Source organism: Bos javanicus, chromosome 8 (genome assembly GCF_032452875.1).
Source record: "Bos javanicus breed banteng chromosome 8, ARS-OSU_banteng_1.0, whole genome shotgun sequence".
NCBI classification, from domain to species: Eukaryota; Metazoa; Chordata; class Mammalia; order Artiodactyla; family Bovidae; genus Bos; species Bos javanicus.
Window position 1 is genome coordinate 99,847,498 of NC_083875.1, and position 13,881 is coordinate 99,861,378.

Here is a 13,881-nt window from a genome sequence, read left to right on the forward strand (position 1 = left end):
GAAGCCTGGCTTGGAGAATTTTGAGCATGACTTTACTAGCGTGTAAGATGAGTGCAATTGTGTGGTAGTTTGAACATTCTTTGGCATTGCCTTTCTTTGGGATTGGAATGAAAACTGACCTTTTCCAGTCCTGTGGCCACTGCTGAGTTTTCCAAATTTGCTGGCATATTGAGTGCAGCACTTTCACAGCATCATCTTTTAGGACTTGAAATAGCTCAACTGGAATTCCATCACCTCCTCTAGCTTTGTTCATAGTGATGCTTCCTAAGGCCCACTTGACTTCACATTCCAGGATGTCTGGCTCTAGGTGAATGATCACACCATTGTGATTATCTGGGTAAAGATCTTTTTCGTACAGTTCTTCTGTGTATTCTTGCCACCTCTTCTTATATTAGAAGGAGATTTACAGGTGAAAATGATGAGTGAATTTTGGACATATTAGGTGTCAGGTGTCTGTGAAGATGTTACAATGGCCTTTGAGTATTCAGTTTTAAAATTTAAAATTTAAAAGTGATGTGGGTTGGAGATTTCATTTGGAATGTGAGCACCATGTCAGTGGGTAAATAAAGCCACAGAAATAAATGAAATGGCACAGGGAGGGCATGCACAGTAACAAATAAAGAAAATTAAAGATAGAGCCAGCAGAGCCCCAGCATTTAAGAGACAAGTAGCAGGTAAGGCATAGCTAGAGTTGAAGCAGTGTGGCTTCATAGAAGAGAGTGTTTCAAAGCAGAAGGGGTGACCCTAGCATTTACCCCAAAGAAACGAAAACATGTTCACATAAAGAAAGAAAGTGAAGTCGCTCAGTTCTGTCTCTTTGTGACCCCATGAACTGTAGCCCACCAGGCTCCTCCATCCATGGGATTTTCCAGGCAAGAGTACCGGAGAGGGTTGCCATTTCTTTAGAGACCTGTACACAAATGGGTATAGCAGTTTTATTAGTATTTAACACAATCTAAATATCCATCAACTGGTGAAGATAAATTGTGGTGCATCTGTAGAATGTAATACAATTTAGCAATGAAAAGGAATTACCTCTACTCACAACAACACGGAGGACTCTCAAAAGCATTTGCTAAGTGAGAGAAGCCAAACACAAAAGGCTACATATTGATTGATTCCACTTACATGAGGTTCTGGAAAAAGCAAAACCATGGGGACAAAAATCCACTCAGTGTTGCCAGGGAGGTGGGAGGAGGGGCTTGCTATCAAGGCAGTGAGAGGAACTGCTTGGGGTGATGGTAATGGTCCATATTGTGACTATGGTGGTGACCCCATGACATAATGTATCTGAACTCACAGACCTGTACACCTGAAAAAGACGAGTGTAACTTATGCCTCGATAAACCCAACTTAAAGTAAACACACACACACACAACAAAAAGGAGTGGTCAAAATGTCAAACCCTGGTCCTGAGTCACATGGGAAGAGGATGGAGAGATGTGCATTGCAGTCAGCCTTGGTGACTTTAGGGGGAGCAGTGTCCGTGATGAGGCAGAAGCTGAGGACTGAGGACTGAGGAGTTTGGCAAAGATGGTTGGTCGTCCTCCCATACCCATTTCCCTCTTCTTTCCTGGGCATGGAGTCTCTGATTTTCAGCAATATTCATGACTATACAGACTGAAGACTGCTCCACCCAGGCTCCCTGGAAACTGAATAATGTCCTGTGAATGAATTTTGGCCAAAGAGATGTAAATGAAAGTGTCCTGAGGCAGTTTCTGGGAGCCTTCCGTAAAAGGAAGTTGACAAGCTTCCTTTGCCTTTTCTACTGTTTGTGCTTGAAAATGGAATGCAGACATGATGGCTGGAGTCTAAGCGGCAAAGTAACTTGGCTCATGAAAGGACTTTAGGAAGGGACACCACAAGTAAAAGAGGAACATTTTAGGGGAGGCTGGGTCTCAGCTCTTTGAGAGCTGCTGCTGCTGCTGCTAAGTCACTTTAGTCGTGGCTGACTCTGTGCGACCCCATAGACGGCAGCCCACCAGGCTCCCCCGTCCCTGGGATTCTCCAGGCAAGAACACTGGAGTGGGTTGCCATTTCCTTCTCCAATGCATGAAAGTGAAAAGTGAAAGTGAAGTCGCTCAGTCGTGTCCGACTCTTTGTGACCCCTGGACTGCAGCCCATCAGGCTCCTCCGCCCATGGGATTTTCCAGGCAAGAGTACTGGAGTGGGGTGCCATCGCCTTCTCCGATTCTATAGGGAGTAAATATGAGGAAAGGATGTAAAGGTGGTGAGTATGGGCAACCCTTTCAAGAGGCTTGACTATGAAGCAGAAGATTAAACATAGGAAGGTAGCTGCAGAGGGACATGGGCGGAGGAAGGGTTTTCTGATCTCCAGATTCACCCTGGATCCTCTGAATGGAAACCTGGAGAAGATCTAGGATCTCTTCCCACAAAATGTCTCTGTGAGTCATCACTGGGTTTGACTGTGGGGCTCACTTTCCAGAGGGAAAGGAAGGGAGTGAATCTACGCAGAACACTTTATGCTGGTTTCTTTTCAGTCTCTTGAGTGTGTAGAGCTCTTCCCTGTCTAGTCTAGAGCCACCAAACAAGTTGGTGGCTGCTTAGAATGCCCTTCCCGCTGTGGTTTGCATTTCCCAACCTTCCCCTTCTCAGGCCAGTCCTTTAAAGGGTGGGTTGTGGGGGGGGGTACTTCCCTTTGAGTCTCCATCAGAATTTTTTTTTTAAACTGCTATAATAAGATATAGTTTATATACCATAAAATTCATCTAGAATGTACAGTTCAATGCTTTTTAGAAAATTCAAGAGCTCTGTATCATCATAAATTAATTTTCTTATTTTTTATAATTATTTTTTGGCTGTGCTGTGTCTTCATTGCTGTGTGGGCTTTTCTCTAGTTGTGGCAAGTGGGGGCTGTGTGTGGCCTTCTCATTGCAGTGGCTTCTCATTGCAGAGCACCGGTTCTAGGGCACTGCAGGCTTCGCTAGTTACAGCAGGTGGGCTCAGTAATTGCGGTTCCGGTTCCGGGGCTCCAGAGCACAAGGTCAATAGTTGTGGCTCTGGGGCTTTGTAGCTCCGCAGCATGTGGAATCTTTCCAGACCAGGGATCAAACCCAGGTCTTCTGCGTTGGCAGGTAGATTTTTTACCACTGAGCCACCAGAAAAGCCCCATAAATTAATTTTAAGACACTCATCACAGCATTTTACTGCTTAATTTTTATAGCAATATCTTCAGCCTATGATGATGTTTGTTTATTTATTTATGTTTCTTTCTCTGTACTTTGTCCTTCTACATTAGTCTGAGCTTCACCAAGACAAGGACTGAGATGGCTAAGCTGAGGGCTGCATCCCCAGCACCTAGCGGACACCTGCTCGCAGAGGGATCCGGGAGTAAGATGCAATGAAAGCTTGAAGCTTGTCTCATCCACTCTTCACTGCAGCAGGTGCAAGACCCCTGGATGGGAGCCAGGTTCCCACTTGGGAAGCCATTAGGAGTAGAGGATTCTCAGAAGGATTGTAGGAAGGGAATATATTCCCGGGGAGGATTGACTCTGGGGTGGGGCCATGGTAATTTGGGAAACAATGTTCAGTCTATCTGTTGTTTTCAAAGGACCAACTAGGGAAGGTAACTCTGGGCAATATCTTTCTGGCAGGCGGGAATACGCGGAACGTGGAGTGGTAAGAAGGGCGTGGGGTCGCCAGTGTGATGGAACACCGCATTAACGCGCCACAGCGCAACTGGAGTTTTCCTTGGGAAACCCAAACTGGATGGCCGCTGAGCTGGCACAATGGCGTTTTCGAACCTGTGCCCAGTCTGTTGTGGGCAGTACTTGCTAGTTGCGGAGGCCAGGCGCTTCGTTCTCTTGCAACTTCCAAGCCACAAGAGCTGCAACCTTGCCAATGACTCAATCGTTTCCCTGCACCCTCTGGGCTGTGCCACCCGCCACAGCCGCACATCTCCAGGCTCCCACCGGTTCCCGGCGTCTCGGGGCAGCGCCGCCCGTCCCAGGGGAGCCGCTGGCGCACCTGGCGCCTCGGGCGCCCGGGCCCTGCGCGCTGGTGGCCACACCGCCCGGCGCGCAGCTGCCGGCGCGCTCCCTCCCCAAACACTTAAGTGGAGTGGCTTGTCTAGCGCCCAGCGAACAACATTATCCAATTGCTTCCCGTTTTATTCGCAGGCTGGGAGCTGAGAGAGCCTGAGCGTTCACTTTCAACCCTCAAGGGGAGGAGGGATTGCGGGTGGGGAGGGGGGACGCTCCCGGCTCCACCTCGCGCGCGCGGCGCGACCAGAGCGCCCGGCTCCAGCAGAGGCGAGCAGCGCCGGAAAACCCCGCAGCAGCCCAGAGCCCCGCGATGGAGTGAGTATCCCCGCGCCGCGCGCGCCTTTAGCTGCCTTCCCCTCCGCATGTTGCTATGGCGACCGAGGCAGCCGGCTGATCCCGGCTTGGGTCCCGGTCCAGGATGGGTGTTTAATTTCAGCCCCGTGTGTACGCCTGGCGTTTCTATAGCAGCAGCCGGGGAGGCAGGAGCCAAGGGGTGCCAGACCTGAGATGCGTGGTTTTGGCCGCTGCCCCTTGGCCAGCAGGGCCTCGGGAGGGGACGATGTTGCTGAAGAGGGAGGCACGTTCTAGGCTTTCCCGTCCTTGCCCCAAGCTTCCGCCACTCAGGGAGTTGGCCGCAATAGCCATTACTTCCGATTCCTAACCTTGTCAGCATTATTGGACTGCAGTCAGAAAAAAAAAAAAAGAGTGTGTGTGTGTGGGGGGGGGGGGGTCACTGCGGATCAGAAGCAAATGTAGCTTGATATGAAGCGTGTAATGGAAGCATGATGAGTTAGTGGGGAATATGAGCCAGGGCTGCAGTGCCCCGGCTACTGGAAACCATGAGGACCCCCAAATAATTGATTTGTTCCTGGAGTAATTGAGAAAGGAGACAGAACAGTAGGACCAGCAGCCAAGGGTTAAATTACAACGTTTGGCACCATGGGCACCGCATGGGAGGCATGGGGAAGAGGGCACGAAGGCAAGAGGGGCGTTAACCAGCAAAGACACAATGAAGGTCTTGGGTGGAGGTGCGGACTGGGATTCCTCTCTCCTCTCTCTTGGCCTCCCTGCGTTGCTTTTTAGTCACTCTTCCAGGCTGCTGCCGCAGCAGAGCCACTCTGACAGGCGCCAGGCGCCAAGAAAGAGTCATTTTGGGAGCCAGCTATTAGATACCGGCTCACTTGGTCAGCTTCTCCTCCCGGTTTGTTCCCACGGATACTCCCTGACACTGACGCTGTATGAAATCATATTTCAGCCCGGAGATAATGTCCTGTTTTCAGGTACTAGGGCTTTCATGCCAAACCCAATAAACCCCAGATGCAGCTAGTATGTTCCCTCCGTCCTTTCATATCTGATTGTGCAGATGCAATTTAATCCTCACCAACAAGGCTGCTAACGCAGAAGTGAGCGATGGTGTGGCATTTTAGCAATGAGGAGTTGTAGATTTCAGCCTCTGCGTTGGCTGGTCCTTGTGCTGGTGATTTCCTACACCAGTAATTTGATGTCTCTGAGCCTCAGTTTCCCTATTTATACAATGGAGGTAAAGATGTTCCTTTCTCATTTTGAAGTATTGAGAGGATCAGATGTTTCTTTCTCTGCTAAAGGGCTCTGTCAATTGTAAGGTATATGCAGATTTAAGCAGCTAATGATCAAGGCTCCGGAGTCAGTTTGCAGGGTTTGAGTCCTTTTACACTTTGCTGCCATGACATTAGTCTCTCTGGGCCTCATTTCTGGAAACAAATGGTGATAATAACAACACTTTTATGTGATTTTTGTGAAGATTAAGCCCGTTGGTGTATACCAAGTTTTTTAGAACAGAACCTAGCACAAACTAAACTCAATAGCATCGATTACCAATATTATTATTACTACTGTGGTCTCCAGCATTTTCCACTGACATCTGATGGAGTCTCAGGTTGGCACCTAGCTTTGTTTTTCAGACAATTGCTAAAGAAACACACTGTCCCAAGGGCAACTGAGAGTAGCACAGTTTTAAGATACCACTGTAGATGCAACCAGAAGACACAGCAGGCTTGGGGATACAGAGCAGAAACTGGTCACCTTGCCATCATCATGGCTGTTTTCTGACCCAGAGATTCTGTTTTAAGAGATTGAATGTAGGTCTAGTTATTTGCTAGCGGAGTAATTTTCATCTTTATGATTTCACATTAACACTCTAATGTATATAACACATCTGCCAGGCTTAGAGCGTGAGAGTTTAGTAACTGTATAGGATTTGTCCATTTACCTCCTCAGACCTTCCCTCTATTTCCTCTCCATCCCCCACTAAGCTTAGTTCCAGGTGTGCCTGTCTCCCACCTGGAACTCCTTGAAAATGAAGAGTTTTCTCATTATACCCTTCTGCTCCCTCCATGGGATCCCAACTGGGGCCTCATCCAGCCTTCTTCTCCCCATGGGCCTGGTCCTGGCTTTCGCCTTCCCCTGTGACGTTCCAAAGCCCTCCTTATCTCCCAGTTAACCTCTCGCATTTCCAACTGTTTATCTGTTCTTTGCCTCGCTCCCTTTGCATCAATCGTATGATTTGCTTTATAACTCTTTACTTCCCCTTTCAGAATACCACCTTTTTTTTGTCCTACCTTGAAATTTCCCACCTGCCACTTCCTGTCCTTCCCCTCAATCTAAACCAGCTCCAAAACTCATCCTAGATAGGACAGCTTGCCTTAAATGTGGGTGAGATAAGGACTCAATTCTCCTTTCTTACTGTATCCAACTCAGGTTTATGGAAAAAAAAATAATAAAAGAGGGAATGAAATTCATGTCTTTCTTTTATTTTTTCATTTAACCAACAAGTATTTGTGGAGGTTAGCACTGGTCAGTGAAGCAGTCATGATTCTTATTGCCTGGAGTTCATTGTCTAATGAAGGGATAAATGTTAAACCAGTAAACACAAATGAATCTATGTTGTTGTTCAGTCACTGGGGTCTGATTCTTTGCGACCCCATGGACTGTAGCACACCAGGCTTCCCTGTCCATCACCAACTCCTGGAACTTGCTTAAACTCATATCCACTGAGTCGGTGGTGCCATCCAACCATCTCATCCTCAGCTGTCCCCTTCAATCTTTCAATCTGCTGTCCTCCTGCCTTCAGTCTTTCCCAGCATCAGGGTCTTTTCTAATGAGTCAGCTCTTCGCATCAGGGGGCCAAAGTATTGGAACTTCAGCATCAGTCCTTCCAATGAATATTCAGGGTTGATTTCCTTTAGAATTGACTGGTAAAGTGCAATAAATGCCATGGAGGAAAAAACACAGAGAAAATGATGAGGATATAGGTTAGGGGGTTGGGATTGGGGGCAGGAGGAGAAGGGGATGACAGAGGATGAGATGGCTGGATGGCATCACTGACTCAATGGACGTGAGTCTGAGTGAACTCCAGGAGTTGGTGATAGACAGGGAGGCCTGGCGTGCTGCGATTCATGGGGTCGCAAAGAGTCGGACACGACTGAGCGACTGAACTGAACTGAGGGGGTTAGCAAAGCCCCACTGAAGAACTGAAATGTAATGTGACATCTAAAGGAGAATCTAATGTAGGAATTGGCTGGTTAAAGAGTAGATGGAAGAAGCACTCTGGGCTGAGAAAACAGCATGTGCTAAGGCCCTGAGACAGGAGAGACCTCAGCAAGTTGGAAGAACTGGAGGAAGGGTCCTGTGGCTGGAGTTCTGCAGTGAGGGGATGATGGTTCAGAGATGGCTAAGTGTGTGGAGCCACCAAAGAACTTTCGGCACCTCTCCTTCTGAAGGTGACCAACAAGGACCTACTGTACAGCACAGGGAGCTCTACTCTGTGTTGTGTGGCATCCTGGATGAGAGGGGAGTCTGGGGGAGAATGGATACATGTATATGTATGGCTGAGTTCCTTTTGCTGTCCACCTGAAACTATCACAACATTGTTAATCAGTTCTACTCCAATATAAAATAAAAAGTTTACCAAATGAATGTGTCATAGCCAAGTATGAGAATGCTTTAAATGTCTGCAACTGGAGAAGAGATTATCAGTTTTAAAAGCTAGACTGTTATGTGCCCATAGCTGATCGTTTTGAGTAAGCCAAGGTCACTATTTAAAATGACACTGAGTTAAAATAAAAGCAAAATCATTTATTCATGAGAATGATTGGTTTTAATAAAACAAGAGCATCTTAGTTAAAATGAGGGAAAAAAATCTCTATCACAAGCCGAGAGGGTCCTAGGTGATTGTAATTGGCTGCCCTCCTTGTTTGGTCAACTGGAAGATCGGGGTGTTTGTGGGCATGAACTGTAGATACTAATTTGATTCCACACCTAAAGGTTGTGTCAGACACTTCCCTAGAACAGTCTGGGAGCCGAAAGGCAAAGAGAACAGAGCATGGGAACTCTTTAAATTGCTAGAGTGTGTCCAGTTTAGACTTGATAGGTTCTTTACTCTGACAGCTGAGGAAATGAGAGACCATCACTTGTTATTTACCATTTGTTGCAGTTATATTGTGAGTTTTACCTTTTCAAAGTTTTGAACATTTGCAGTTTTGAACTGTGAATATAACTCTCACAGTTCATTTAATTGAGTTTTCTTTATGTACGAGTCTGTGTTCTAAGTGCTGAGATTACAACAGTGAACAAAGCTGAGCCAGATCATCTCCTCACGGAGCTTCTATTTAATCGTGGAGGACATGTATATAAATGTTAATGTCAGGAAGTGATAAATGTTCAGAATAAAAGTAAAACCCAGTAGGAGAGTGGAGGCTGATTAGAGCAGGTTACTTTTTTTCTTTTAATTGAAGTATAGTTGATTTACACTGTTGAATTAATTTCTGCTGTATAGCAAAATGACTCAGTTATATGTATATATCTTCTTTTTTATATTCTTTCCCATTATGATTTATCACAGGATATTGAATCTTGTTCCCTGTGCTATACAGTAGGACCCTGTTGTTTATCCATTCTATCTATAATAGCTTGCATCTGCTAATCCCAAACTCCCAATCCGTTCCTTCCCACCCCTAAGGGAGGGTTACTTTTGACAGAGTAGTAAGGAAACATATTTATGAGTTGGTGAGTTTGAATAGAGACTTGAATAAAGTGAGAGGTTGACCCATTGTAGAAGGAGCGCAGTTGCAAAGGTCCTGAGGCAGAACCCTGCTGTGTGGGCTTCGTTTTCACCTTGGATCTAAACGGAGTGCAGATCACCATCAGCCCTTTCACCAATGGCATCCTCTTTCCTGAGCATGTTGTGTTGATTAAGTGTTCAGTTGGAAGGTTTTGTTTTCTAGGAGGGCCCAAGGGTGTTATATCCTGAAAGTCTTTCTGTGGCTTTTATGCACAAACAAATTGAATGCATAAAATTATACAATCACATTCCTCCCCCCACCCCCCATAATTCTATAAGATTTTTCCATTGTGTTCTGGCCTTGACTGTTGTTCTGGTGAAGTCGGAGGCTAGCCTGGTTAATTCCTCTGGCAATTTCATATTTTTTGTCTTGGTGCTGACAGAAATATTTTTAAACATCAAAGTTTAGCAACTTTTTTTGTGATATTTCTCGCTATAAGTTACCGTGTCAGTTTTTCTTGGAAAATGGTATGTTCCTTTGATCTGAAGATCCATGCTGTTGCTGCTGCTGCTGCTGCTGCTAAGTCGCATCAGTCGTGTCTGACTCTGTGCAACCCCATAGACAGCAGCCCACCAGGCTCCCCCATCCCTGGGAGTCTTTTTTTTTTTTAAATTTTATTTTATTTTTAAACTTTACAATATTGTATTAGTTTTGCCAAATATCGAAATGAATCCGCCACAGGTATACCCGTGTTCCCCATCCTGAACCCTCCTCCTGCCTCCCTCCCCTACCCTCCCTCTGGGTCGTCCCAGTGCACCAGCCCCAAGCATCCAGTACCGTGCATCGAACCTGGACTGGCGACTCATTTCATACATGATATTATACATGTTTCAATGCTATTCTCCCAAGTCTCTCCACCCCGTCCCTCTCCCTCTCCCACAGAGTCCATAAGACTGATCTATACATCGGTGTCTCTTTTGCTGTCTCGTACACAGGGTTATTGTTACCATCTTTCTAAATTCCATATATATGCGTTAGTATACTGTATTGGTGTTTTTCTTTCTGGCTTACTTCACCTGGGATTCTTTAGGCAAGAACACAGGAGTGGGTTGCCATTTCCTTCTCCAATGCATGCAAGTGAAAAGTGAAAGTGAAGTCGCTCAGTCGTGTCCGACTCTTAGCGACCCCATGGACTGTAGCCTACCAGGCTTCTCCATCCATGGGATTTCCCAGGCAAGAGTACTAGAGTGGGGTGCCATTGCCTTCTCTGCTGAAGATCCATATTTTCCTTTATTTTTTGTAAAGGGATTTTCTTCCTAGCCTTCAATTAAAAATTTTATTCTGTTATCTGCTGCAGGTGCATCTATTACTCACTCCTTGCCATCATAACTGTTTTGAATTGCTTTCATTTTTTACCCTTGACTTTCCCATGAGTTCTTGTGACATTTTAAAATCTATCCCCTAGGTAACTGTTTTTTAGCAGTATTTGTTTAGTCCTTACTCATTTTAATGTAGCTTTCACTTCTTTAATGGTTTTGTTGTTCTGTTCATTTTCTGGCTCTGCCAGTCCATTTTGCACTTATTTTTTTTTAAAGCATTTATACTTTACTTAATTTCTTTGAATATGTGGAGAAGAGTTTATCTGAAAATTTCATCCATTTCTTGTATCATTTTCTGAAATATATGTACCTGCCTTTTGTTTGTAAATCTTTCCTTTCTTTTTTTTTTTGTTAAATAATAGTTAAGTATATAGAATCTATGCACGTTGATAAATTTTTATTTATTACTCATTTCCAAATGCAGGTAATTCTAGCCAAAACGGCTGTTTGTCCAAGAATAAGTGACAAGGATAAGGGCAGTGTTTGGGGGACACAGTGACTTTTGATGAGATGTTTTGCCTCATAAACATTTCTTACAACTCTGCAATGTTTTCTGGTCTAAAAATACCTTGCAGTGAGTGAACACATCACTCACACAGGTCGCACATCTCAGCTTACTTGTGTGTGTGTGTGTGTGTGTGTGTGTGTGTGTGTGTGTGTGTGTGGGTTGGGGTGGGGAGACAGACAGCTGCTTGGTGCTTATTTATCATTGCGTAATTGACTCTGTTTAGCATCCCAAAGGGGAGGGGGCAAGTCATCTTCAAAGGTAATTGTTATTTTCTTTCTTACATCTCTTGCCTCCAGACTAGTTCTCTGTGTTTAGTTTTTAAGTTTTCAGGCTTTCATAGATAATGAAGATAGAGGGCTCGGTGTCACTTCCTGCACTACTCCGGTGTGGAACCAGCCCCTCCACACAGATGTTCCCCATGTCCCCGTGACCTCCACATCACACCCCACCATTCCAACACTGGGCCTCTCTGGACTGTCTCCTTAGTTACAAAAGAAATTTGAAAACCTTCTGAGATGTACAGAGGTAGAGATCACCTTTTAGGGTTGTCCGTTGATTTAATAAAAATTATCCTCTTTTTGAAACTCATAGACTTAGAAAATGCACTTATAGTTGCCAGCGGGAAGGGATAGTTAGGGACACATTGCTATACTTAAAATGGGTAACCAACAAAAACCTGTTGTATAGCATATGGAACTCCACTCAATTCTACCACTTATGTGGTGGCCTGGATGGAAGAGAGATTTGGGAGAGAACGGATACATGTATATGTTTGCTTGAGTCCCTTTGTTGTTCACCTGAAGCTATTACAACACTGTTAATCTGCTATATGCCACTACAAAATAAAAAAACTTTTAAAAATTGTCTCTCTTTGGCAGATAATTCTTATAATCTGCGACTTGAGAATCCTAGCTCTTTGCTAGCTTCATAGTAGATCAATTTTTATTTATGATTTTTCATTCTTTTAGTTCCTTTCAGCAGGTTTCCTGCAGATAGAAAACTTGCCTTTACCATATCTTTGAATGAATCAATGAATCTTGTGTTCCTATGAAAATAATATTGGGAACTACCAAATGTCATTGTTATTAGAAAATCATACATATCTTTTTCCAATGAATTCTTAGGAATGTCTATGTCACAGTAAGTTCGTGAATGATATTATAGATACTTTGCAGTGGAAGAGCTTTGGAAAGGGTATGCTGCTGCTGCTAAGTCGCTTCAGTCATGTCCGACTCTGTGCAACCCCAAAGACTGAAGCCCACCAGGCTCTGCCGCCCCTGGGATTTCCAGGCAAGAACACTGGAGTGGGTTGCCATTTCCTTCTCCAATGCATGAAATGAAAAGTGAAAGTGAAGTCGCTCAGTCGTGTCCAACTCTTAGCGACCCCATGGACTGCAGCCTACCAGGCTCCTCTGTCCGTGGGATTTTCCAGGCAAGAGTACTGGTGTGGGGTGCCATCGCCTCTCCGTGGAAAGGGTATACTTGGTGGATATTCTTCATCTTGCCCATCAAATCTGCCGTCTCCTCTTCCCACACTGATTTGTGCCCTAGGAGGCTGGCCTCTGTAGTCTGCATCAGTCAGGCTCTCCTGCCCTTTGGTTTCCTGTTGGGTTGGATCAAGGGGAGACATGAGCAGGGTAGAAGGAGACTGAGGTCAAAGCATTTATTGCATCATCTCCTTTCTTGTAAGGAAGTGGGTTGGCAGTAGCTGCTTTTTTTTTCTGAAGGCCACAGCCGCTGCCTGCAGCCTGTCCCACATCTGTAGCTCTAGTTCTCTTCCGGTTCTGACACCCCTCTCCACCCCACCCCCGCCAAGTCCCCTCCCCGGCTTCCCTACTTTCTTAGCCTTTGGTGCTTCACCATCCCTGTTAGTTTTTCTTCACTCTGACCATGTCTCTGTAAAGCAGTCCCTTTATTAAGCTCACTTCGGTTATCCAGTTTGAGTGTGCCATCTATTTTCAGCTGGGATTCTAACTCTCAAAGGATAAAAGTATTTAAAGTCTTACAAAAACATACTTCACATTTCCGGGACAGACCTTGACAGTTTTTGTTTGTACACACATTCTGGTCATTGGCGTGCAAGGCTCCAAAATATGACACGAGTGTTGACAGTTGTTATGAGTTTACCATGAACTTACTAAGGAGAAGCTTCGGTTCCACAAGGTACCAAAGTGTGTGTTTGCTTCACATCGAAAAATGTCATTTTTCTTATTAACTATAATAAAAATTCCCCTAATTTGACTCCTCTGAGGAAGACTAATCTCAGTTATGGAGAGGTTGAATTAGAATTTTATCCTATTTAAAGAAGTGAAATTTTCTTCTCATTAAAGGAGGGAACCTTACTAGTCAAAATTCTGTTTTTGTGCACAGAACGTCATTGTATTTCACTACTGTTTAAACATAAGTGATAATTTAACTAATCAATAGTGTGTAAGTGAATGCTTCCTAAACTGCTGCCAAATCAATAAAATCTGTCCCATCTTGTTTGCTCTTATTCTTCACAGACAGCCATCTCAAGAGCATAAAATAGATCTAATCAGAAGGTATATCTTACAAGTTCTGAATGTTGTTCAGTTGCTCAGTTGTTTCAGATTCTTTGTTTCAGATTCTTTGCGACCCCATGGACTGCAGCACGCCAGGCTTCCCTGTCCTTCACTATCGCCTCCTGCCCTCAATCTTTCCCAGCGTCAGCATCTTTTCCAATGAGTCAGCTCTTTGCGTCAGTGGCCAAAGTATTGGAGCTTCAGCTTTAGCATCAGTCCTTTCAATGAATTTTCAGGGTTGATTTCCGTTAGGACCGACTGGTTTGATCTCCTTGCTGTCCAAGGGACTCTCAAGAGTCTTCTCCAGCACCACAGCTTGAAAGCATCAGTTCTTTGGGGTTCAGCCTTTTTTATTGCCCAGCTCTCACATCCATACATGACCACTGGAAAAACCATAGCCTTGACTAT

At 44.9% G+C, this 13,881-nt stretch overlaps 1 protein-coding gene across 1 annotated transcript in view; it reads left to right on the forward strand.

The window, feature by feature from the left end:
* The first annotated feature begins 4,175 nt into the window (after window positions 1-4,175).
* PALM2AKAP2 (PALM2 and AKAP2 fusion) overlaps window positions 4,176-13,881 on the forward strand; it is a 511,493-nt gene continuing 501,787 nt past the window's right edge. The window contains exon 1 of the mRNA XM_061426455.1: window positions 4,176-4,319. Coding sequence (XP_061282439.1) covers window positions 4,315-4,319 — 5 coding nt within the window. The 5' untranslated portion in view covers window positions 4,176-4,314. The remainder of the gene's footprint in view (window positions 4,320-13,881) is intronic.